At 37.9% G+C, this 23,071-nt stretch overlaps 3 protein-coding genes across 3 annotated transcripts; all 3 read left to right on the top strand.

Annotated features, from left to right (window-relative positions):
• The first annotated feature begins 8,083 nt into the window (after positions 1 to 8,083).
• LOC126606594 (protein ELF4-LIKE 3-like) lies at positions 8,084 to 10,265 on the top strand. The gene is made up of 2 exons (XM_050273988.1): positions 8,084 to 8,354; positions 9,581 to 10,265. The coding sequence occupies exon 2, from the start codon at positions 9,652 to 9,654 to the stop codon at positions 10,000 to 10,002; it is 351 nt and encodes a 116-aa protein (XP_050129945.1). The 5' UTR covers positions 8,084 to 8,354; positions 9,581 to 9,651; the 3' UTR covers positions 10,003 to 10,265.
• Positions 10,266 to 16,077: 5,812 nt separating this feature from the next.
• On the top strand, positions 16,078 to 18,978 carry LOC126606587 (40S ribosomal protein S3-1-like). Its single transcript, XM_050273986.1, has 6 exons — positions 16,078 to 16,232; positions 16,327 to 16,474; positions 16,577 to 16,748; positions 18,180 to 18,234; positions 18,336 to 18,467; positions 18,590 to 18,978. Exons 1-6 carry the CDS (start codon positions 16,197 to 16,199, stop codon positions 18,788 to 18,790), a joined length of 744 nt encoding a protein of 247 aa, XP_050129943.1. The 5' UTR covers positions 16,078 to 16,196; the 3' UTR covers positions 18,791 to 18,978.
• An 825-nt stretch (positions 18,979 to 19,803) lies between these two features.
• Positions 19,804 to 22,759, top strand: LOC126606558 (replication protein A 70 kDa DNA-binding subunit A-like). The gene is made up of 2 exons (XM_050273960.1): positions 19,804 to 20,265; positions 20,867 to 22,759. The coding sequence occupies exons 1-2, from the start codon at positions 20,009 to 20,011 to the stop codon at positions 22,548 to 22,550; spliced, it is 1,941 nt and encodes a 646-aa protein (XP_050129917.1). The 5' UTR covers positions 19,804 to 20,008; the 3' UTR covers positions 22,551 to 22,759.
• The last annotated feature ends 312 nt before the right edge of the window (positions 22,760 to 23,071 follow it).

The raw sequence follows: 23,071 nt of genomic DNA, 5'->3' as shown, positions 1-23,071 counted from the left end.
AAAATCGAAGAGGCACCGCCCTCCGAATCTCGAGAGCCACTCTCCCAACATGATTACTTTCTCAAAAATCGAAGAGACACTGCTCCCCGAATCTCGAGAGCCAGACCCCCAGCATGATTGCTTTCTCAAAAATCGGTGAGGCACCGTTCTCCGAATCAATCGAAGAGGCGCTCGCTTTCTCAAAAGCTGGGCTGCTCAGAGACCACGAGGGCCGATCTCAGAAATCAAAGAGGCACCTACTTTTCTAGCCTTGTCAGCACCTGTCACACGCACACTCAGCTTTGCAGAAATTATGGGCATTCTGTCGAAGACTTCTGGTGAAGTAGAAAGCACATGAATCTTACTGTTCAATCACCCACTTCCCACACGCAACAATAACTCATGGGTACCACAGATCACTTTGCCAAAGTTCTCTGCCAAAGTTGAGCATGTGAAGCTTGCAGCTCCCACTACATCGCTCTGACCAAGAAAGGTAAAAGAATAGCAAAGAAACAGCACTAACAAAGTTTAGACACATAAATTTTGAAGGTCTAGCTACCGTATTATTACCCACAAGGGTAAAGGAACAGTACCACTGCTGGATAATTGGAAAGTCCCTGTGTGTCAACCTCTGTGCTTCGTGGCAAGGTAGACTAGCAAACATGCCCAACCTTTACTCACATTCGAGAAAACAGTCCCAACAAGATTGCTTGCTCCAAAATCGAAGAGGCACCGTCCTCCGAATCTCGAGAGCCAGACTCCCAACATGACTACTTTCTCAAAATCGAAGAGAGGGTAAAGGAACAGTACCATTGCTGGATAATTGGAAAGTCCCTATGTGTCAACCTTTGTGCTTCGTGGCAAGGTAGACTAGCAAACATGTCCAACCTTTACTCACATTCGAGACAACACTCCCAACAAGATTGCTTGCTCCAAAATCGAAGAGGCACCGCCCTCCGAATCTCGAGAGCCAGACTCCCAACATGATTACTTCCTCAAAAATCGAAGAGACACTGCTCTCCGAATCTCGAGAGTCAGACCCCCAACATGATTGCTTTCTCAAAAATCGAAGAGGCATCGTTCTCCGAATCTCGAGAGCCAGATACCACAGACCACTTTTTCAAAGTGCTCTGACAGAGTTAAAACATGTGAAACTGGCAGCTCCCACTACCGTGCTATGACCAAGCAGGGTAAAGGAATAGCATTACTACTTGTTGTTAGGGAGACTCCTATATATGTCGACCTCCATCCCCAACGGACAGGCAGACCTGCAAAAATGCTCAACCCTTCATCATATCTGAGAGGGCACTCCCAACAAAGCCTTTCGAAATATTCAGCTTTCTTTCCCCCCGATAATACCTCTGCAAACAAGCTATACTAGAGCAAGAATATCTCATATCATCAGGGTTAAAAGCAAGAGTATCCCATATCATGCTTTTTCCCTGTTTTTTCTTTTGGCCTTGTTTTTACCTGCAAGACAAAGAGAAAGAGAGCAATCAGTCAGCACTTGGAATCAAGCTTCCAGCCAGGAACTGACTGCCTGGAACCCCTTACCTGATTACTTACCTGGCATTGCTCTCGAGTACTCATCTTCAACATCTTATGTTTCCAGGGAAGATTCCGCATCTGCTTGAGGAACAGATAGGGCAAGTGCGAAGGATACAAGGAAGCATGTGGAGACAAGCGTAACAGCACACGTGCCGATACATCCATTACTCTGTCAAAAGCAAAAGTATCCCATATCAGCAGGGTGGAACGTACTATAGATTTGATGGACTTGTTTTGACCCTCAAATTCTTCAGTCGGCCTTATACTCTGGAGGAAACCAGAAAACCCTCCAGCTCAGTTCAAGAATAAGCCTGTGGAAAGTTACTTCTTCAAAAGCAAAAGTATCTCATATCATCTCTTCTCATTTTTCTTCTCTTTATCCTTCATGCTGCTGCAAGATGGGGAGAAGGTGAACAATCAGTCGGAGCTCTGATTGCTTACCTTGTCTGTCACCTCTTTCAGTAGACCCCCTAGCTCGGCGACTTGGGGGACTCCTACTACATGGTTTGTATCGCGCTTGACCAAGCCTGAAACTACAAGTAAGCTTCAAGTGAAATTGATACATTACCTTGTGCATCTCCACCAGTTAAAGATACCACCCTTGGATGGTGGAAGAGTACTTCCAGAGAAGATGCCACATCTACCTATGAGACAGATAAGGCAAGTCAAGACGACACCACACTCCGATACTTAGAAGTTTCGTGATTACGAGATCATTCTCCCACAATATTTCCTAATGTCATTTGTACTAAATCATTCACTCGTACTCACTAAAGGAGAGCTTGAACCTATGTACTTGTGTAAACCCTTCACAATTAATGAGAACTCTTCTATTCCGTGGACGTAGCCAATCTGGGTGAACCACGTACATCTTGTGTTTGCTTTCCTATCTCTATCCATTTATATACTTATCCACACTAATGACCGGAGCAATCTAGCGAAGATCACAAAAAGCGACCGTTTTCGTTACCTATGATCTATCTTGCAAGAGAACGGAGAATTAGATGGAGATCTCAACCATAGAATACGAGCTGGATGGAAAGAGTGCATCCGGCGTGTTGTGTGACCGTCGTAGGCCACTGAAGCTCAAGAGAAAATTTTATAGGACGGCAATAAGGCCAGCGATGTTGTATGGCAGAGAATGTTGGGTGGTGAAGCATCAACACGTACACAAAATGGGTGTAGCGGAGATGAGGATGCTTCGTGGGATGTGTGGGCACACGAGAAAGGATAAGATTGGGAATGAGGATATCCGAGGTACAGTAGGAGTAGCCGAAATTGTAGGAAAGATGAGAGAAAATCGGCACTGGTGATTTGGACATGTGCAAAGAAGGCCGACTGACGCTCCGGTTCGAAGATGTGACTACGGGACAGAGGTTCAGGGCCGAAGGGGTAGAGGAAGACCTAGGAAAACTTTGGAAGAGACTCTAAGAAAAGACTTAGAGTACTTGGATCTAACGGAGGACATGACACAAAACCGAGCGCAATGGCGTTCTAGGATTCATATAGCCGACCCCACTTAGTGGGAAAAGGCTTTGTTGTTGTTGTTGTTGTTGTTGCTTATTATCGTCGAAAACATGTTTGATTGAAATCCCTTGTTCAATTTTTACATAAGATAAATTAACCCAATAGATTTTGAAAGTGAAGTGAGTAGGCTCTGTTACACGTGTGGACAAATTTCTCAGTGTGCCTAAAAAAAGAGTGATACACTATATCCACATGTCATTTATATAAATAGAGAAAATTTTTATTTTTTAAGTGTTTATTCACTTGTATAATGACATGTAATGTAACACTTCGTATTTTGAACAAACCGAACAATCTCTTCACACTAGATAGCAACAAACAAAATATTGGTCTTGAATGGCGTGTCCATAGGATACACCTTTTTAAAAAGGGATTTTTCAGTGTGATCGGAACACGGGATGATACATATGTGTCATTATACAAATGGTAGGATATATGTGTTAAAAAGTTGAGAACTTTAAAAATAAAATTTTTCACAATTTATATAAAAATACGTGTTGTACCACTCGTGTTCTGGTCACAATGAAAAGTTTCTCCTCTTTAAGACCCTCTTTTATTATTATTATTTTTTAGGAAAACTAATGAAAATGACTTGAAAACTTTGAGTTTTAATGATAATAACAAAATAAAAGGTAAAGTGAATAGTACAATGTTTGACTTTTTAGTATAAAAATATGGGTTTTCGTTAAAATGAACAGTACCGTGGGTTTTTCGTTAAAACTTTTTTTTTTCTAATTTTTCACGAGGAAATTAAGAATAATTAATTATTTATATAATAATGTCGAAGCATGATATTAGAGAGTGGGTCCACTTTGATTGAATGAAAGAACTGCTGCGGGAAGAGCATCAGCAGCAAATCAGCAGGCTAGGGACCTGGTTAGGTTTGGAACCAAACTTGCAGATCTCCCGAGCCTCGGAGGACACGCGTCTTCACCTGATTAGTCAAGCTTTTAGATATACCATAGTTTATTTATTTATTTATTTTCTGATGGGACAATCGAAACAAAATTAAGAGCTGGGACATGAGTTTGGTTCGAATCCAATTCTAAAAGGGACGAAAAAAACATACTTTAAGAAAGTGGTTCAGGTTGCTCAGCTGGTTAGAGCAAAGAAATAAAAATTTCTAATTACCATTGTAGTGTTTTTATATTTTTTTTTATTAAGCATAAGATCCAAACTCTAGCAGTGTGTGTAGTAGATAATTGAGCATGATCAAGTCATACATTTTTCCTTTAGAAAAATGAAAAGTTGGATGTCATAATTTTCCTTAATTCAAATTTTTTACGAAAAAAAAAAATATAAGGATGATATTTTTGCGAAGAGAATTCAAACTCTGAGCGGATGAGAAGGACATGGATAACCAAAATAATGTGGTTATACTTGATCATCTTTTTAGATCCAATATGATTCATTAGTAACATGATCGATATTGACCTAACTTAACTACCTATTATTAAAATTTTATCACAAAATATATTGGTGATGTTAAAAGTAAAATCTCTCAAATATTAATTGTATTTTATTTTGTACGCGTGATATAGAATTCTATTTTCTACACGTCTCCAAACTCTCGTTCTTCTTCTTAAGTGCACCAAAGATGATGAAAGTTTTGTGAATATTATACATATAAGATTAGGATGATAGAACACCCATTTTTTATACAACCCTTTAACACACTTTTTTTGTAAAAACTTCCACTACCTTGAATTCAAAGATGGGCGTGAAAGTGAAAAGCTAACTTTGTTGACTTTCATAGTCTTCTTAAAGTAAAGGCTAGATGTGTATTTTTCTATTTTGGTTTGAGAATCAAATGCATCAATTTTTTTAATGATACGGCAGGACATGTCATTGGAGGAATATGAGACTTTTAGAATCCTTCAATTATACCCGTTCAATCGAATATCGAAAAGTAAAATATTAATGATTTTATTTTTTTTGCCCTTTTTCTTGTTTATCTTCTTCCCCCTCCTCACACTCTCTCTCTATCTCCGACTCTCTTATCTCTCTATCTGGGATTACTTGGTTCTAGTTTTGGGCAACCAGAGGCCAGAAGACGATGGTGTGGGCATGGTGGGTCGGTAATCGGGGCCAACACCCATCGAAGAATGTAGAGAATTAAGGGCGTGTTTACGTATCCGTAATCGGAATGATAATGTGGAATTGAATTCTGATTACGGAGTACTCCGGTGTTTACTAAACATGGATGAATCAAAAAAGCAGTGGGGCCCACACAAATTTTGGAATTCAATTCCATGTATTGGTGGAATTGGATCCCCTAGATATTGGTGGTAATCCAATTCCTGATTGTTTAGGTAATCAGATTGACACTTTTGTTCCCTTTATGCCCTCACTTATTTTTTTTATTTCCAAGACCATCCCTTATAAACCCATTAGGGTGCGTTTGTTGTACCAGACTGTCTCGGACTGGACTAGCCTCAGGGACTAAGTTTGACTGACTTAGACTAGACTAAGCTGGACTAACTTAATGAAGCGTTTGGTGCAGTAACAAGCAGGGTAATTAACAAACTCTAATATTATATTATTTAATCCATAATTATTAATATTTTATTTTTATCCTATTTTTTTATCCCTTTATTCCTCCCTTACCGTCCCATTATGTCCCTCTTTTTCTCCCTCTTTTTCTCCCTTTTCCGTTCCAATATTTTCCTCCCCAGATAAAACCTCTCGATTCCAGCCTATTTCTCCTCCCTCCTTCTCGATTTCATCCCCAGATAAAACCTCTCGATTCCAGCCTATTTCTCCTCCCTCCTTCTCGATTTTAGTCTGTATCTCTCTATCCCCTCCATTTCTCTCTCTAGCTCTGCGCTAGTCAAATGGAACCCTCATAGCTCCATTTTTTTCGATGAGTTGCAAGTTTCCCGACGAGTTTTCCGACTAAACCTCTTCGGATTAGATGAGGTTTGCACCACTAACAAACTCTTCCCCATCTCTGGTCCCATATCCGAGCTTTGCATGCTCGAACCTGTCATGGATTCGATAAAACCCATATCGGCCAAGACTTCTAGGCCATTTTTCGGCCACCTCCGACCACCTTTTGGCCTCGATTCAATTAGAATCGTAATCCCCTCACTCCCATCTTCAATTTGGTATTTTATATGAAAATTGGTTGTGAAAAGCATCTAGTCCAATGGTTTTCGAGGGTGAGTGGTTGAGGAGCAGGGCGAGGAGGAGAGAAGGGATAGTTTTAGCTAGTCCCATGGTTTTCAAGGGTTCTCACTAAGACCAGCTAGTCCTTGATTTAGTCTAGGCGAGTGAGACTTAGTCTCATTAAACCTAGTCCCTGTCCAAACATGGGACTGGACTAACCCTTAGTCTAGTCCAGTCCAGTACACTTTAGTGAGGGCAAATAAACGCCCCCTTAAAGTATATAAAATATTTGATTTGGGACAAGGGCATTTTAGTAATCATACTGGTTTATATTCCGATTCTACTGAATTAGTAAACAGCTTTATGGAATTCTATTATGATTCAAGAACATTTAAGTAAACAACTTCAACAAGAATTTGATTCTGACTTCTCCTCATTCCAACTCCTCCTCAATTCAATTCCTCATATTTTACCGTTACGTAAACGCGCCATAAAGGATCAGGAAAAGCTGGATAGAAAGTATCTGAAGAAAATCCTGACCCGTCATTAGTATTACATTACACTACGTGCAATATGTATAAAACTAGAGGTACAATGTTGCAATTGAAAATTGAAAGGAAATTGTGTTTTAAGATCAAAGAAAACATCCTGAAAAATATGGATCTAATTCACACACAAAACCAAAACTTCTTTCAAGCAAAAACATACGTAAACCAACCCTTGAGAGACTTTCCATGTATATATCAGATGAATCTCGCATGTAAATGCAAACCTAACTAACATTGCTTTAGAGTCTAAAACAAGTCGGTTCTTAAATTCTAAAAGTTCAATCATTAATACATAGACGAGTTTATAGACTACATTACGGATAAATCTTATGCATGTCTTACACATGGTTAATGATTCATATCTTTTATTCACATGAAATTATAAAATAGAGGGAGGGTGAGGGTAAAAGGCAACTATTATTAATTAAACAAAATACAACAATCGCAACTTTACGAGAAATTACAAAATGATTGCTTATTAAATGAGAAAAATGTGGTTTCACACATGGCACAAAAATTAAAGAACGCTTACCTAGTGACAATCGCCTTTTAAGAGCAATGAGACTTTCTCAAGCAAGAAACTTATATGCAACATTTGATTGTGTACTACAAAGTGATACAGAGAGATGAGTGCTAACGACTCTATTACAAATTACAATGTATATAGATGTGGTTAGTCAATTAAATGGCTATATTACAAATGTGGTGAGTATATCAACCGATTCTATTACAGTAAATTACTCGGTTATATTAGAGGTGTGATCAGCAACGTGGTCAATCATTTAGATACCTTAATTCAGGTAGCAATTGCAGATTCCATCATCAATCACTAGCAACGTGGCTCATAAATAGACCAATAGACAACTCATTTTAGGATATGAGGAAACACACAAGCAAATCCCAACTAAATCCAAAATAAAATAAAGGAAATATATCCAAAATAAAATAAAGGAAATATTTTTACTTACCAACCTAATGTATTGGTAATGTTAACCACCCTTGAAATTTTTTTTAATGTGCCGTGAACACGGTTCGGTACTTCAAGTATCATACTTCAAATTGTTAAAAAAAATTATTCACGTATCTAATCACTTGTATTATGACACTTGGTATAATGAGCCGCTTTCTAAATACATTGAAAAAATTCTCTCTCCACCCTATTTAGAAAGATCGGATAAGATTAAATTTTAAGATCTATATAATATGCAAACATAAATTTTAAAATTTAAACTAATTCAATAATAATAAGTAAGACGACGTTAACACTATTTCAAAGTGGTGAACAAAATGCGCCCTAAAATAAAATAGGGAAATAACAGGTAGATATGGATTTTATACTATTATACGACAACAATATATTAAGAGAGCTAAAATATTTCGACACACTCAGAGGGGGTCCGAGCGTGAGCGTGACTGTCAAATCTACATATTCTCTCTTCTCCTCTCTCTCTCTCTAAAAATTTTCAGAATTCAGAGGTGTGGTGTGGTGTTCTGTTCTGTTCTCCTCTCTTTCTGTTCTCCTGTTCCGGAGATTCGATTCAATCGCCAATCTTTTGCAGCGTTTTTTCGGATTCCGTCGTCGTCTTCCTCCTCCTCCATTCAACCTCTGTCTTTTCGCAGAATATAATGTTCCAGATTTTCAAGGTACGAATTTATTGTAATTTAATTATGTATTTAGAAAACATGGTTGAATAAAAAAACACAAAAGGATTTTTTTGTTTAGCTGGATTATATGTATTTTTTGTATATTGAATTTATGGGTTTTGTTTAATTTTCTTCTGCTAACACATTGACCATGTCGGCTTCTTGTTCTTCCTCCAAAGTTCTGATCTTTGTTGTGGATTTCTGGATTTTTTGGTTCTTCCCAAATGGAAATTTGAGATATTTTCTTGGTGTGTAACTTTGGATTGTGAAGATATTTATATTTATTTATTACAGGCATTATTTTTTTTCTTACTTTATTCAGTATTGTTTTCCACTTCAGGAGTTTTTGCAAATTTTCATGTACCTCCGAATTCCCAATTAGTTCTGGTTTCTGCTATTTTTTAAATTTCTTGTAAAAACCCAATTTAGATTTTTTTTATTTTTTGGTTGTTAACTTAACCCAATTGGGGTATTTAATTGATTTAATTGTGATTTAAGAGATTTAATTTTGTTCTTGTACTTTTGTCTGGAAAGATCAAAGAATGCTGTTTGTATCTGCAGCAGTAGTACCCTCATGGCCTCATCTTCTCTGCATCATTGACTGACTTTTTATTTTTTATTTATTTATTTTAATTTTTGGGTGTTTGAGATTCTTCTTTGGGAACTCTGAGCTTTAGTTGGGTATTTTCTTAGTACATTATAAAAGGTTCCCTTTTGTGGAAATGGGATCTGCTTTTTCCCCCATCTTATCATAAATCACATAAAAACAATAATAAAAACAATAATAATAATTATAATCACAGCAAAACTCATGTCTGTTTTCTGATTCTCCCGTGGAAAAGAAGAACCCTCGGAGGTCATGATTTTTTCCACAGAAACTGTCTCGTGTACACTTATGTTCTGGAAGTGATTATAGCACTCTCTTTTTCTCTTCTGACACTCGTTAAAGCATAATCAAGGGACAAAGACAAGGTGATAAGTGTAGCAAAAGGAGAGAACGAGAGTGCGGAAATCACTTTCCTACTTTTTCTTTGGGTGTTTTGGTTAGTGCAAGCATGTTCAGATAAGAAGTTATGATTGTGGGTGTTTGTAAAAAACTAAAAGATAAGAACTTTATCTTAAATTGGATTAAAGAATGCTTCTTTTCCAATTTTGCTTATTGGGGTTTCTTTTCTTTTTTCGACCATCATCACAATCTTCTTCTATTTCTGTTCTTGATCTTGCAGGACTGGTTCTGATCTGATCCGAATTTTTCTGAGTCCTCAGAAAATAAAAGAGTTTTAATTTAATTCAATCAATGGAGGGTGACACATTCTCAGGGCTTGGCAATGGCAGCACGCAAATTGATGGAAAAGTTCTGCAGACGTTTCAGAAGAGCTTTGTGCAAGTGCAGAATATCTTGGACCAAAACAGGCTGCTGATAAATGAGATTAATCACAACCATGAATCCAAAATCCCTGACAATTTAAGCAGAAATGTGGGTCTGATCAGGGAGCTCAACAACAACATCAGGAGAGTGGTTGATCTTTATGCTGATCTCTCAAGCTCCTTCACCAAATCCATGGATACTTCTTCTGAGGGAGGAGATTCCAGTGGGGCTTTGAAGTCTGATGGAAAAGCTGGGCACAAGAGAATTAGGCCTGCTTAGAGAGAGAAAGTGAGAGAGAGAGAGAGATTATAATTTGTCTTCCTAATTCTTTTGCATGTTGAGATGGTAGAAAGAAAAAAAGGAGAAAAATTGATCAGATTCTGTAAACTCCGCTGTATCTGTTAGATAATAATTCCCCAGAATTGCTGTTTCAATGTAAGTCTGTAACTGTGGATCTAATTGAAGAGATAAAAAGAAGTTAAGCTGTGTTTGTGTAATTCCATATCTTCTTAATTGGTAATAAAAGTTTATATTTGCCCTTTCGTTTATCTGTGTTCGTCTTTCTCTTTCTCTTAATTTGAGCGATATTCTAATTAATCAAATACAAATCACCGAGAGGATAATCCAAACTTGAGTGCAGATGGAGAAGCACATTGTTAGAGTCGAACCATATAATTTCTCAGGGAATTTAAAGAGTGCTGATATATTCCTTAAGAGCTGTACAGCTTTTATTTTAACTTTTGTTGTTGTCAAAAAGGACTATCTATCTATGAATGATGAATCTCCTTTTTGATCAAGGGTTCAAGATTAACTTTTGATGCAAATTCTTCCACAGAAACAAAAACCCTTTATTCCCCTTTTTCTCAAAGTTTTCTTCTTGATTTTAACTAAGAACTGGAGAGAGAGAGAGAGAGAGAGAGAGTTTTCTCTGTAATCTGCTTCCCATGAAGCCAAAACTGCTTTTTCCCACACTTCTTTATGCTGTTTTTATGGATTTTCTTATTGTTTTCAGCTGTGAAATGTGGTGAACTTGTGTTTGGGTACATAGTTTTACAGGCGTATGATACATACATCTGTGTGAAGATGCTCTGAAATAATTGGAAGTAAAAGCAGCTTTTAGATTAATCTTTTTGGTTCCCAATCACACACCACCACAGGAACAGAATCTCAGATAAGGGATGATGAGCTTTTTTGACCAGTTTTTCCATTTTTTTTATATAAATTTTATTATATTTGCTGTGACCAATGACAGTCCTTTTGATTGTACTGATAGAGAAAATAAAGTATTCCATAGGTAGTTTAAAACAAAGCACTATAGTTCCAAGAGACAGACAGATATGTATAAACAGTGACCCCCAACAACATGACAGGGGCCCCAAAGCTTCCCCCCCCCCCTCTCTCTCTCTCTCTCTCTCTCGTAGATTGAACTTAACTTCTCCATGCCTACGCTTTTGGACAAGGATTGTCTCTTTTCTTTTTTTCTTCTCTTTTCTCTGTTTTTTTGTTTAAATGTTCAAGATTTTATCTTTGCAAAAAGAGAAAGAAGAAAAAATAGAGAGAGAAAGAAGAAGAAAAAATACTGTGGGAGGACGAGAGGAGGGGAAAGAATCCCCATCCTACGCTTATTCCCTCCACTCTCATAGATATTTTATGCATCTAGGACGTCACGTTATTGATATTTTGAAGTATGCACTGATGTACGAAAAAAATAAAATAAAGACAAGTGGCAACGTGTGATTGACTTTAAATAACGCTAGCATGTCATCAATATACACAGAAGTGATTCTCCCACTAAAGAAACTTTTTGTATTGAAATCGAGTGTATACTCCCAATAGTCTCTCTTATCTTCCACTCATGTCGTATGCTGAAAGAGATCCTAATAAGACGATATACACCCGGTTATATTTACGAATCTCTCCTATAATTTACTTATTGCCTTTAAGCAATAAATATCCTTTATGGCTATTCTCAAGTTGATGATTCCTTGGCATCTATTTCACTTTCTCTGATTGAGTACATGTCTCTGTTGATGGACCCATTTATTTTGCAACCTAATTTCCTGATCTTTGGAGCAGGGGCCCACATGAGTGATTGCTGCAAATGGTTTTTGGATTTTTGAATATTCAATGGAGGGGTTAGATCAACTGAAAAATAAATTAAAGTTATGAAAACGCTCACCTGAGTGGGTAGATTATGTCGAATATATCGTACCGGTATAATGATATTAAATTGACACACTTCGATCCGGATATCGAACGTGGACACCGGACGTTCGAAGTGTTCCAATCAACAATTGTAGAGTGACGAATTCACAAAGGGTAAGTAATGTGGATAAAGTGTAAGTAAATTAAAATGAGGCAAAATAAAAGGTGTGAGGGGACAAAAAAATAAAGATTTTTAAAAATCAGTTCTCTTTCGAACATACCAACTCCTCACTGTAAAACCTATATAATAGTCATACGTTCGCTTTGAATCCATGGTAGGTGTCAGCTTGTCCCTAAATTGTGCTAGGCAACTACGACCTCGTATGTGAGCGTTAAGCACCAAAACACGGTATGTCCGCTTAGTTGTGCATATTCCACGGGAAGATTCATCTAAACATTGCATAAGATCACACTAATCCTTGTAACCAAAACACGGTATGTCTCATGCGGCCATGCCTAATTAGATTTTATAGAATAAACATGAACAATGAGAACAACAGCTAATCAACAACATTAAACATATAATGATCACATGTGCTAATTATAATTAGCGACAATAATCTTGATCGCACCGTCAAATCGCGCCTAATACGAGCCGGCCAACAATGCAAATAAAAAAGTTCTTTTGCTTAGTAATCCACTTGATCAAGTTTAATATATAAACTAACAATTAACCTGCTAAACCATGGCCGTACAATTAATTAACGATTATGGAATGCTTTGTTATAAACATGATCGTACAATTAATTAACAAATATGGAATGCTTTGTTTATTGTGAAAAATTAAGGTAATCACAAAGGGGTTAGAAAACTAGAAGATAGAAAAGGAGGGTGAGGAAAAACTAAGACAAGAAGAGAACATTCAAATTTGAGACAATCACTCGGAAAAACTAGGATAAAAGTTTTGAAAACTTTAGGCCAAGAAAATTAGAAGATTGAGGAAGAGGATGAAGAAAAACGATAAGAAGAAAACATCCAAATGTGAGACAATCGCTAAAAAATAAGAAGCTCAGAAAATTGAGAAAAAAAATAAAAACACTCAAAAAAGAGAGGGGTTGCCACCGACCTCAACTGAAATAAGGGCTGACGACAAGGAAGCTTGGTTTTTGTTTGGGCAAGAGAGCAGACAACGAGAAAAAAGAAAGAGTAAAAAACCCTAACAAGATTTGTCATAAAATTTTCAATCGATTTCCATCTTCCTCCACCTCTTCCTTTCATCACTGGCACACCCACCCCATCTTCTTCTTCTTCTCTGAAACCCAAGATTCTAAAAGGCACTAGGCTAGTGGCAGGTAGAGGTCTAGCGCTTGGGCATCTAAGTGAGAGCCTTAGCGCTTATACGTCTAGACGGGGGCCAATGAAATTTTTTATATAACATATAAATAAATGTCTAATTATATTTAAAAAAAAAATACATAATTGTATTGGGCCATAAATTTTTCAATTTCGGCTTTTTCTTTGCCTCATATTGTTGCTCATGCTCATCCTCATCCTCATCCTCATCCTTACCACATATGTGGACTTCGAGTCTACAGTGGTCAACAGATGGACCTAAGCTCAATTTTGACCCTTTCCTTGATCGATTGAGAATGACACACATTGAAACGGATACGAAGCTCGAACCCCATCCTCTAAAGATTTTTTATCGAGGCTTGTTCTTGGCCTCTTCCTTGGTTGCTAATGACGACGACGGCAGTTCTTGCGGTAGACGAGTAGTTCCGATTCTTAGGATTTGTTCGTTTGTTTTGGGCTTAAATCCTTGTATTAGACCCTTTATTTTGTTGCTTGGCTGTCCACATCTTTAATTTGTGCTTAACTTTGCATTTGGACCACTTTATGTACTTTAGTGTATAATAATAAATTATCATTAAGAAAAAGAAAAACTAGAAATACCAGATATAATTGGTCGCCTAATAAACCAGGCCAGACAAATTAAACATTGCTATAACATGTGCAATTCTGCAGTGGGAATCTACTTTTGTGCCCATTCCTTCTTTTGTGTTCCTTGCATTTCCAGCAAACTGCAGGTTGGAAGGGAGCCCATAATGTCCAGTTTTCCCCTTTTGACAAAGTTTTACAATTCTTTGATTAATCGACTTACAAAAAGTCACAATGAATCACAATTTAGCATCAAGCTCACTCTAAACGTGTACTCTCTTCGTATCTTGGCGAGTTGAACATGAAACTTGGGTATAGTTCCAATGCTACGAAGCAATATTACTAGTGTTTTAGTCGTTAAATTTGATTTTATATGATTATTAGATTTTCTATTTTCATTTTCAACCATTCATTTTACGAAACACTCAATGTTGAGTAATATTAAAGAAAAACTAATCAAACTTACTATAAATTGTTAAATATATATCATCCTTGCACTCTAGTGATTTGAACATGAAACCTCATTCAACCATGAGGAGTTTAAATGTCGTTAGACCAATTGGTTATGTAATTTTACATTTCCCTCTAAATCATTATTAATTGAACCAAATTAGGTAATGAGATTATAATAATCGACTTCCCATACTTGAAAAGGCCTATTTATGCCCTAATGACAATGCCAGTAATGATGATGTTAGTCCCTTAAGTTCCCCACTTTGTTTCTTTTTCCCTAAGGAAAGAAGTTTGGTGGTGGGTCGACAGATTCATCGAGCCCCAAATAATTTGGATATTAACAAATATCATGTGCAGCACTATGAGAAAATATGAAAAACAATAATATGTAGAGAGCTGACAATCTCCAAGCTTGCACGAATACAGTGTCTTGAAGACAGAATTTCGTCATACTCTTGTGTTTGTAGTTTGATAGGCGTTTGTCTCCCAAGATTCAACAATCTGTATTTTATTATTTATAAGATATCAATGTCATTAAGTATAAATATAAGGAAAACTAATGAAAATGATTTAAAAACTTTGAGTTTTAACGATAAAGACAAAATAAATGGTAAAGTGAATAGTACCATGATTGACATTTTAGTGTAAAAATGTGGTTTTTTGTTAAAATGAACAGTACCGGGAGCTTTTCGTTAAAGTTTCCATAAATATATCCCCTAAAACTTATGCAAAATACACACTTCTTTCACCATATAAATGAGGTATATAGTATGTTAACTTCTTTGAATCATACCCAATCAATTTGCCTATTGAAATTAGACTCTGGAACTTTCAATTAACTAAGTTAGGTTTTCGTTCAGCTTATTTATTGGTTGTATTGACTTTAGCCTCGTTCCCCTCGATAATCAACTTACTCTCTAGTCGCACCTTTAATAATTGGATCCTCTATAGTCCTAACCCACGTTTAAACAATTTGTACCAATGTTACCTTCAAAATTTCTCTTCAGCTAAGAACATAATGGAAGGACTTGGGCCGCACAGTTTCTACTTACACAACCCAAATCTTCTAGACATGGACTGGCGGACAGTGGTCCATTATAATTTACCACAAACTATAGCCCAAAAATAAAATTTTGGGCTACTTTCTTTGTTTTTGGGCCTCAAGGTCCAAAAAATTGAGTTTGCTAAGGTCATGTTTGCCTGACTCACAATAGTTGATGCGTAAGGCGACACATATCTCACCAACCGTTGGTATAGTGGTACTTTTTGTTACTTGTAGGTGGAAAATCTAGTTGTTATATTATGTATTGTGTGGTTTAACACAAACCTATACTCCATGTCTAAAAAAGAACATTTTGTGACAACAAGCTTTCAATGTTACTGTATGTAGGTTTGAAGTTTGAATCTTCCATTTCCGTTGGTGAACACGAACACTTTTCTTGATTACATCTGACCAAGAAGAAACATTGATGTTCCAACAAAGTTGCTAATTTTGTTACTAACTATAAATCTTGGCAATTACTTTCTCAATGTTGAAAGAGGTGTAAACTTGAATAGTCCAATCTAATATATGTTTTTGAATTCTAATTGACGTTTTTTTATCAACTATTGTTGTTCATGAGATTTAACTTAGAACGATGTTGTTATGGTAAAAACTAAATCCATGACCATGAGATTGAAGTCATGACATGCTCCAACAAAGTGAAAAGTGAAAACTGAAGTCTTGTGTTAGTTTTTTTTTTTTTTTATATGGAAAATGAAGCCTAGGACAAATCTCATCCGTCCATTATCTAACCGTCCGATCAATCTCCACCTATACATATAAACCCCCTCATATCCTTTAACCCCAAAACCCGGTGCCAAACGAGAGCTAGGGTTTTCAGAGCTCCCGCCACCACATTTCAGATCCCATCTCTGCAACTTTCACACCCACAACCATGGCGACTGCGACCCAAATGAGCAAGAAGCGAAAGGTCAGCCCCTCTCCTCCCCTGTTTGTTTCCCGAGAAAAGCGAGAAAATCATTCTCATTTTCAACTAAAGCTCTCGTCTTTGTTTTTGGTTGCAGTTCGTCGCCGACGGCGTTTTCTTCGCCGAGCTGAACGAGGTGCTGACGAGAGAGCTCGCCGAAGACGGCTACTCCGGCGTTGAAGTTAGGGTTACGCCGATGCGAACCGAGATCATCATCCGAGCCACCCGAACCCAAAACGTTCTCGGTATGGTTCTCATTTGAAATGAGTAATCGATGTTTTTGTGATTTAATTAAGTTTTATGTTAAATAATTGCTTGATTTGTGGGCATTGTATTGTGATTCTTAGGAGAGAAGGGGAGGAGGATTAGGGAGCTAACCTCTGTTGTACAGAAGAGGTTTAAGTTTCCAGAAAACAGCGTTGAGCTTTACGCTGAGAAGGTTAACAACAGAGGGCTGTGCGCTATTGCTCAGGCCGAGTCTCTCCGTTACAAGCTTCTCGGTGGCCTTGCCGTCCGCAGGTATATGATCCCATCTCAAAACTCTAGTTTGTTACTGATCGAATGCCGAGTCAATTTATTAGATAGTCTAGAACTATTATTAAAATGTGCATTGTTTGTGAAAGATGGGGAATAGGTACATTGTTTATTTTGTATGTTGAAAATGTGCAGCATTTGTATTTCTGATTTGGCTTTCTTTAGATGTGGGTATGTCATCTACAAAGCAGATTGGTGTTCTCATACCAACTCTGTGTCGGAAGTTGACGAAATTGATTCATATCCTCCATTCCATCATCCTCATGAAAGTCACTTTCTTTCATGCGGTAACCGTGCGGAGGGTAAATGGTTAATCGTTGCTACCTGTGTACTTTCACCATAGTTATATGTAGTCCAATGGTATTCCATTTAAAGTGATTGGGAATGGGACTTCAAATTAATTTTTTTGGTAATTGGATGTAGTTTTTATTTCAAACATATAGTGATAACTTTTCCAATTTGTTAGATTTGGTCTTATGTCATCTACAAAGCATATTGGTGTTTCTGTACCAAATTTGTGTCGGAAGTTGACGAAATTGATTGACATCCTCCGTGAGATAATCCCGTGAAATGTTCATATTCATGTAGTAATCTTAGGGAGGGTACATGGTTATCGTGGATCATTACTGTTAGTCGGGCCCGGGGTATCTGACACTCATTTTGATCTATTTTTCTAGTAATCAGGCTATTGTTTGGAATCACTGGTGTTGTGATTTGTGTCATGTCATCTACAAAGCATTTTGGTGTTTTCATATCAATTTTGTGTCGGAAGTTGACAAAAGTGATTGACAACCTCCATGAGATATTGCTCGTGAAATGCTCTTGCTTTCATGCAGTTACCTTGGGGAGGGTACATGTTTATAATGGACCATTACTGGTAGTTTCACCTGTGGTTTCTGGTACTCTTTTTGAACTGGAAATAAAGGCAACGATGCTTTGTGAAACTGTAATCTCTAGGCTCTCATTCTTTTGGGATCAGTGGCTTTGTGTCATGTCATCTACAAAGTATATTGGTGTTTTCATAGCAAATTTGTATCGGAAGTTGACAAAATTGATTGACTTCCTCCGTGAGATATTCCTTGTGAAATGCCCTTGTTTTCATGCAGTAACCTTGGGGAGGGAACATATTTGTAATCAACTCTTACTTTAGGTAGGTTTGGCACTCATTCAGAAGTATAAACAAAGGCACTGATGGTCGGTCGAACCGTGATTTCTAGTAATCAGGCTATTTTTTTAATCAGTGGCTCTGAAATCTTATCTTTGAGTTGGCGAGGGCGAGTGATTTTCTATGTTTATCTAAATGGTGGCACTGCCAATGATCTCAGTTATGTTTATTAATTGACTCCATATTGGTATGCATTTTAATTTGTCAAATAGATGTCCGGTAACTAATCCGCCAATGACTGTTCTTTTCAGGGCTTGCTACGGTGTTTTGAGATTTGTCATGGAAAGTGGAGCAAAGGGTTGTGAGGTTGGTTATTAGCAGTTTTCAGCTATGATTTTCCTGTTGCAATTTTAACTTGATGTTATATTTTATTGGTACATTAACAGTTGATACTGGTATGTTAACAGGTGATCATTAGTGGAAAGCTAAGGGCTGCGCGAGCCAAGTCCATGAAATTCAAAGACGGATACATGATTTCTTCTGGTCAGCCAGTCAACGAATACATTGATTCTGCTGTGAGGCACGTCCTCCTTAGACAGGTTTGTCCCGCTCACCTGTTTTTTCTTCTTCTTCTTCTTATTGTGCTTCATGGGCCGGTTTTGTTCTGTCCAAATCATTCGCCGTTATTAATCAACTGATCGCCTCATACATTTGCATACAGGGTGTGCTTGGTATTAAGGTCAAGATTATGCTCGATTGGGATCCCAAGGGCAAGCAAGGCCCCAAGACCCCCTTACCCGACCTTGTTACAATTCACCAACCGAAGGAGGACGTATATATCAGGCCGGCACTAGCTGCCCCTGTTGCAGAGCCTTTTTTAGCCCCAACTGAGGTCGAGGCCCCCGTCCCGATTGTGGCTTGAAGTCCATCATATATGTTCCGAGATGTTCATCCATTTTTTCTTTTGTAACTTGGGAGTGTCGACTTCTTCATTCATATTGGTTTCCTGTGTCAATTTTTCCGCACCAAAATATGGGCCGATGCGTTTCTCAAATTTTGTTACACTAGGACGGTTTTATTTAAAATTTATCCCTCCCGTCTTTTGTTTGAGGCTGCTTCTTTTGCTCCATCTTGTATTTTTTTCTTCTTCCTTTTTCGCTCAATTTTGTTAAACTTGCAATTCTGAACTAAAACGAAAGAATTTGATCCTGCGGCGAAATTAAAATTTAAGAAAAGATTTAAAGACGTGTTTGGTATTGCTTTTAGAATGATTAAAAGTGCTTTTACACCACCGAAAGTATTTTTTGAAGAAGCCTGTTTATCTAGGGAGAACTTGGGCGCTTAATTAGAATTTTCTAAATTCTTTTAGTAAAAGCTCTTAGCTAAAACATTTACGAGCAGAAGTGAGTCCTATATAATATAAGAGCCCCCAAAGAGTCACTAGTTGCATATTTATTTATTGCTAACGGGCATGCAAAGTAGAGAAATCATTCGGACTCTTGATATAATCATAAGGATAGTTGTTTATCTCATATTTAAACTAGACATAATTCAAGACTTTTATAATTCAATGAGGCCATTCTTACCTTCTTTAGAAAAAAATCATAGTCGTCTTTTGTATTTTGGATTATTTTTTAGTCTGTAACTTTGACTAGAATGAATGTTCACATGAATTCAAATAATTTTTTTCGGCAAATGGTCATTTATCACAATGATGAAAAAAAGTTAAGTCCTTATCTAACGGCATGAATTCGAATCTTGTCGACGACTAATTTAACAAATTATATTGTTTGATAAAAAAAAAAATCATTTTTTTCACATTTTAGATTTTGTTTAATAAATTTCCAACAAAAAATAATATGGTTTTAAAAGCACACATTCCAATTTGGACAAATGCGCCGGGAAGAAGACAAAAAATTGGAAGGGCTGTGACATAACTGTAATTTCAAATACCCCTGAAAACCGGTTTCGAAAAATCAAAATCCCTCTCTCACTCGGTCGTTTCCTCCCAAACGCCCCCGCCAATTACACAACCGCCTCTCACTCCGTCGTCTATCTCTCGTCAAATTCCCAATCTACCTTCCCTCGCCGTCGGCGTCCTCCTCGAGCCGACACACGCCTATCACTAGGGTTTATCAAAATGCCGGTGAACCTGACGCCGAACGCCATCGCGGCGATGATAGGCGGCGACGTGAATTTGAAGCCGTTGGTGCAGGTGGTCGATATTAAGCTCATCGGCACGCAGGAGAGGTACCGTTTCATGGTCTCCGACGGCGTTTCGTGCCAGCATGCCATGATCTCTTCGCAGCTCAACGACCGAATCAAGACCAACCGAGTCCAGATAGGCTCCGTCGTCCAGCTCACCGAGTACATTAGCACCGTCCTCCAGAACCGCCAGTCCGTATCTCTCTCTCTCTCTCGTTTTCAGTTTTGGTTAATTAAAATTAATTTTGATTGTTAGATGAGATTATGCTTGTGATTAGAATGTGTTTGTGATAATGTTAGGGTTCTAATTCACTTATCTGAATTGAGATTTTGGAACCAAATGAGTGCTATGGAGTCTGAATCTGAGCTGATAAAACTGTGGTTGATTGAGCAATGATCAGATGCGATTTTCGATAAAGAAATTGAGATTTCAAAATTTGATGAATCAGTTTATGAGCTTGTATATAATAATTGAGTAGTTTATTTTGATTGTGTAGAATGGTGTAAGTTAGCTGTCGCAATTCTGTGCTTGATGTTCATCTAACTCGAAAAACGAAGAATGTTATTTGCGCTACGCTAGGATGATTTTTTCTTAATCACAAGCTATAATGCAGTCCGTTTGTATTTTAAAAATTAACCGAAGAGCTTGAAATCATTGTGAGTTGCAAAACCTTGTGAATGAATGTAAAGAGTCGGCAGTGTTTCGACACAAGAATGTGTTTCCGTATGATTATTTGTTACATTTTTCTGTATCGAAGTGTGCAGCAAGCTTTGAATTGTACTCTCTGTACAGGGTTATTGTTGTGCTGAACATGGAAACTATCATACTGAACTCTGACGTGATTGGGAATCCAAAACCATATGGTCCACCTGATTCAGCTGCTCAAAATGCGTTGCGTAATGGCAGTGTTCAGCGATCAGCTGGTAATCATATGATTTCGCAAAATCCTGTTCACAATGTACAGAATCTTAGACCTACTTCTCATTCTGAGAGGCCGAGCGTCAGACCTCGTCTTCATCCTCAAAGCTCTCCACACGATGGGCCAAATTTTCGAGCTACTGTTCAGCCTCCTTACCAACCACCTCCACATTACAAAAATCATGGCCCAATCATGAAGAACGAGGCACCAGCACGGATTATTCCTATTAATGCTCTGAATCCTTATCAGGGAAGATGGGCCATCAAGGCAAGGGTTACAGCAAAGGGGGATCCCCGTCGGTATAATAATGCTAAAGGAGATGGTAAAGTTTTCTCTTTTGACCTCCTTGACTCTGAAGGAGGGGAAATACGAGTTACCTGCTTCAATGCTGTTCTTGACCGCTTCTATGATATTATTGAGGTTGGCAGAGTTTACTTGATTTCAAAGGGAAGCTTGAAACCTGCCCAGAAGAATTTCAACCATCTGAAGAATGACTGGGAGATAACTTTGGATGCAAGTTCAACCGTGGACCTCTGCCCTGATGAAGATGGTTCCATACCAGCGCAAAACTTCAACTTCAGGCCGATTAGTGAAATTGAAAATGCTGAAAGTAATTCTATTGTTGATGTTATTGGCATTGTGATATCTGTCAATCCTTCAGTTCCTATCATGAGGAAGAACGGTATGGAAACTCAGAGAAGAATTCTGAATCTAAAGGACCGGTCGGACAAGAGCGTTGAGGTAACCCTTTGGGGGGATTTCTGCAACAGGGAAGGTCAAAAGCTTGAAGAGATGTTGGCTTCTGGGTTTTCCCCAGTTTTAGCCGTTAAAGCTGGGAAGATTAATGATTTCAGTGGCAAGTCTGTTGGAACAATTCATTCTACACAGCTATTTATAAACCCAGATATTTCTGATGCTCGTACCTTGAGAGACTGGTTTGACCGAGGGGGCAAGGATACTGCTTCAGTCTCCATTTCTAAAGACATTGTTCCAGGAGGAACTAAGAATGAGATACGCAAAACTGTTTCTCAGATCAGGGACGAAGGTCTCGGAAGATCAGATAAGCCAGACTGGGTCACTGTGAAGGGGACGATTTCTTTTATCAAAACAGATTCTTTCTGTTACACAGCTTGTCCGTTGATGATCGGGGATAGGCAGTGCAACAAAAAGGTGTCGAGGTCAGGAAACAGTGGATGGCAATGTGACAGATGCAATCAAGAATTCGAGGAGTGCGACTACAGATATCTCCTTCAAGCCCAAATTCAAGACCACACTGGATTGACTTGGGCGACAGCTTTTCAGGAAGCCGGGGAAGAGATCTTAGGTTGCTCAGCAAAGGCGCTGTACTTGTTGAAGTACGAAGAGCAGGATGAATCAAGATTTGGAGACATAGTCCGGAGCAGCATCTTTAATCAGTTTCTATTCAAGCTTAAAATCAAAGAGGAGATGTATGGCGATGAGCAGAGGGTGAAGATCACCGTGGTGAAGGCAGATAAGGTGAACTATTCTTCAGAAAGCAGATACATGCTCGATATGATTTCGAAGCACTCTAGGTAAAGTACATGATCGAGTTAAATTGAGCGGATTTAGTTAGATGCTGCTGATTGCATTGTTCGGAAATTATTTTAATTTTTTTTCGATAAGTTTACACAGAAATTGTTCTCTAGTGACTGTGAATTGATGTCATCACATCAGCATTTATATAGCAGGTATTGTAGACATAGGTGGACTCGCCGGCAACTTCATAAATTTCTGATTTGAGTTCATGGTGTTTTCTTTCTTTGATCGTTTTCCATTGCCCTCTGTTATTGTCATCCTCTACGTTTGCATTGTGTATCGAACTGTTGCACACAAATCGAAAAACGAAAGAGCGAAATTTCGGAATTCACAGTTTTCTGCCAAATTACGAGTTGAATAAGCCTGGTTTGGTACTGAGGTGATTCTGAAAAAAGTTGGTATAAAAAAAAACTGGGAGCTTTTTTGTGTTTGGTAAACATTCAGCTTTAGTTTTTTTCACAGTTTTGGTTGAAAAAAAGCCAAAAACAAGAAGTTGCAAAATCCAGCTTTGAAAAACCGGT

This window comes from Malus sylvestris, chromosome 2 (genome assembly GCF_916048215.2).
Source record: "Malus sylvestris chromosome 2, drMalSylv7.2, whole genome shotgun sequence".
Lineage (NCBI taxonomy): Eukaryota > Viridiplantae > Streptophyta > Magnoliopsida > Rosales > Rosaceae > Malus > Malus sylvestris.
Note: the sequence above shows the minus strand (reverse complement) of the source record. Positions and strands in the feature narration are given on the sequence as shown.

Bases quoted from the DNA above. Each gene is read 5' to 3' on its own strand.
- LOC126606594 (XM_050273988.1), top strand. From the start codon at position 9,652: ATGGAGGGTGACACATTCTCAGGGCTTGGCAATGGCAGCACGCAAATT.
- LOC126606558 (XM_050273960.1), top strand. From the start codon at position 20,009: ATGCCGGTGAACCTGACGCCGAACGCCATCGCGGCGATGATAGGCGGC. The intron at 20,266-20,866 runs GTCCGTATCTCT...CTCTCTGTACAG, and splicing joins ACCGTCCTCCAGAACCGCCA to GGTTATTGTTGTGCTGAACA.
- LOC126606587 (XM_050273986.1), top strand. From the start codon at position 16,197: ATGGCGACTGCGACCCAAATGAGCAAGAAGCGAAAG. The intron at 16,475-16,576 runs GTATGGTTCTCA...TGTGATTCTTAG, and splicing joins CCGAACCCAAAACGTTCTCG to GAGAGAAGGGGAGGAGGATT. The intron at 18,235-18,335 runs GTTGGTTATTAG...GTATGTTAACAG, and splicing joins GTGGAGCAAAGGGTTGTGAG to GTGATCATTAGTGGAAAGCT.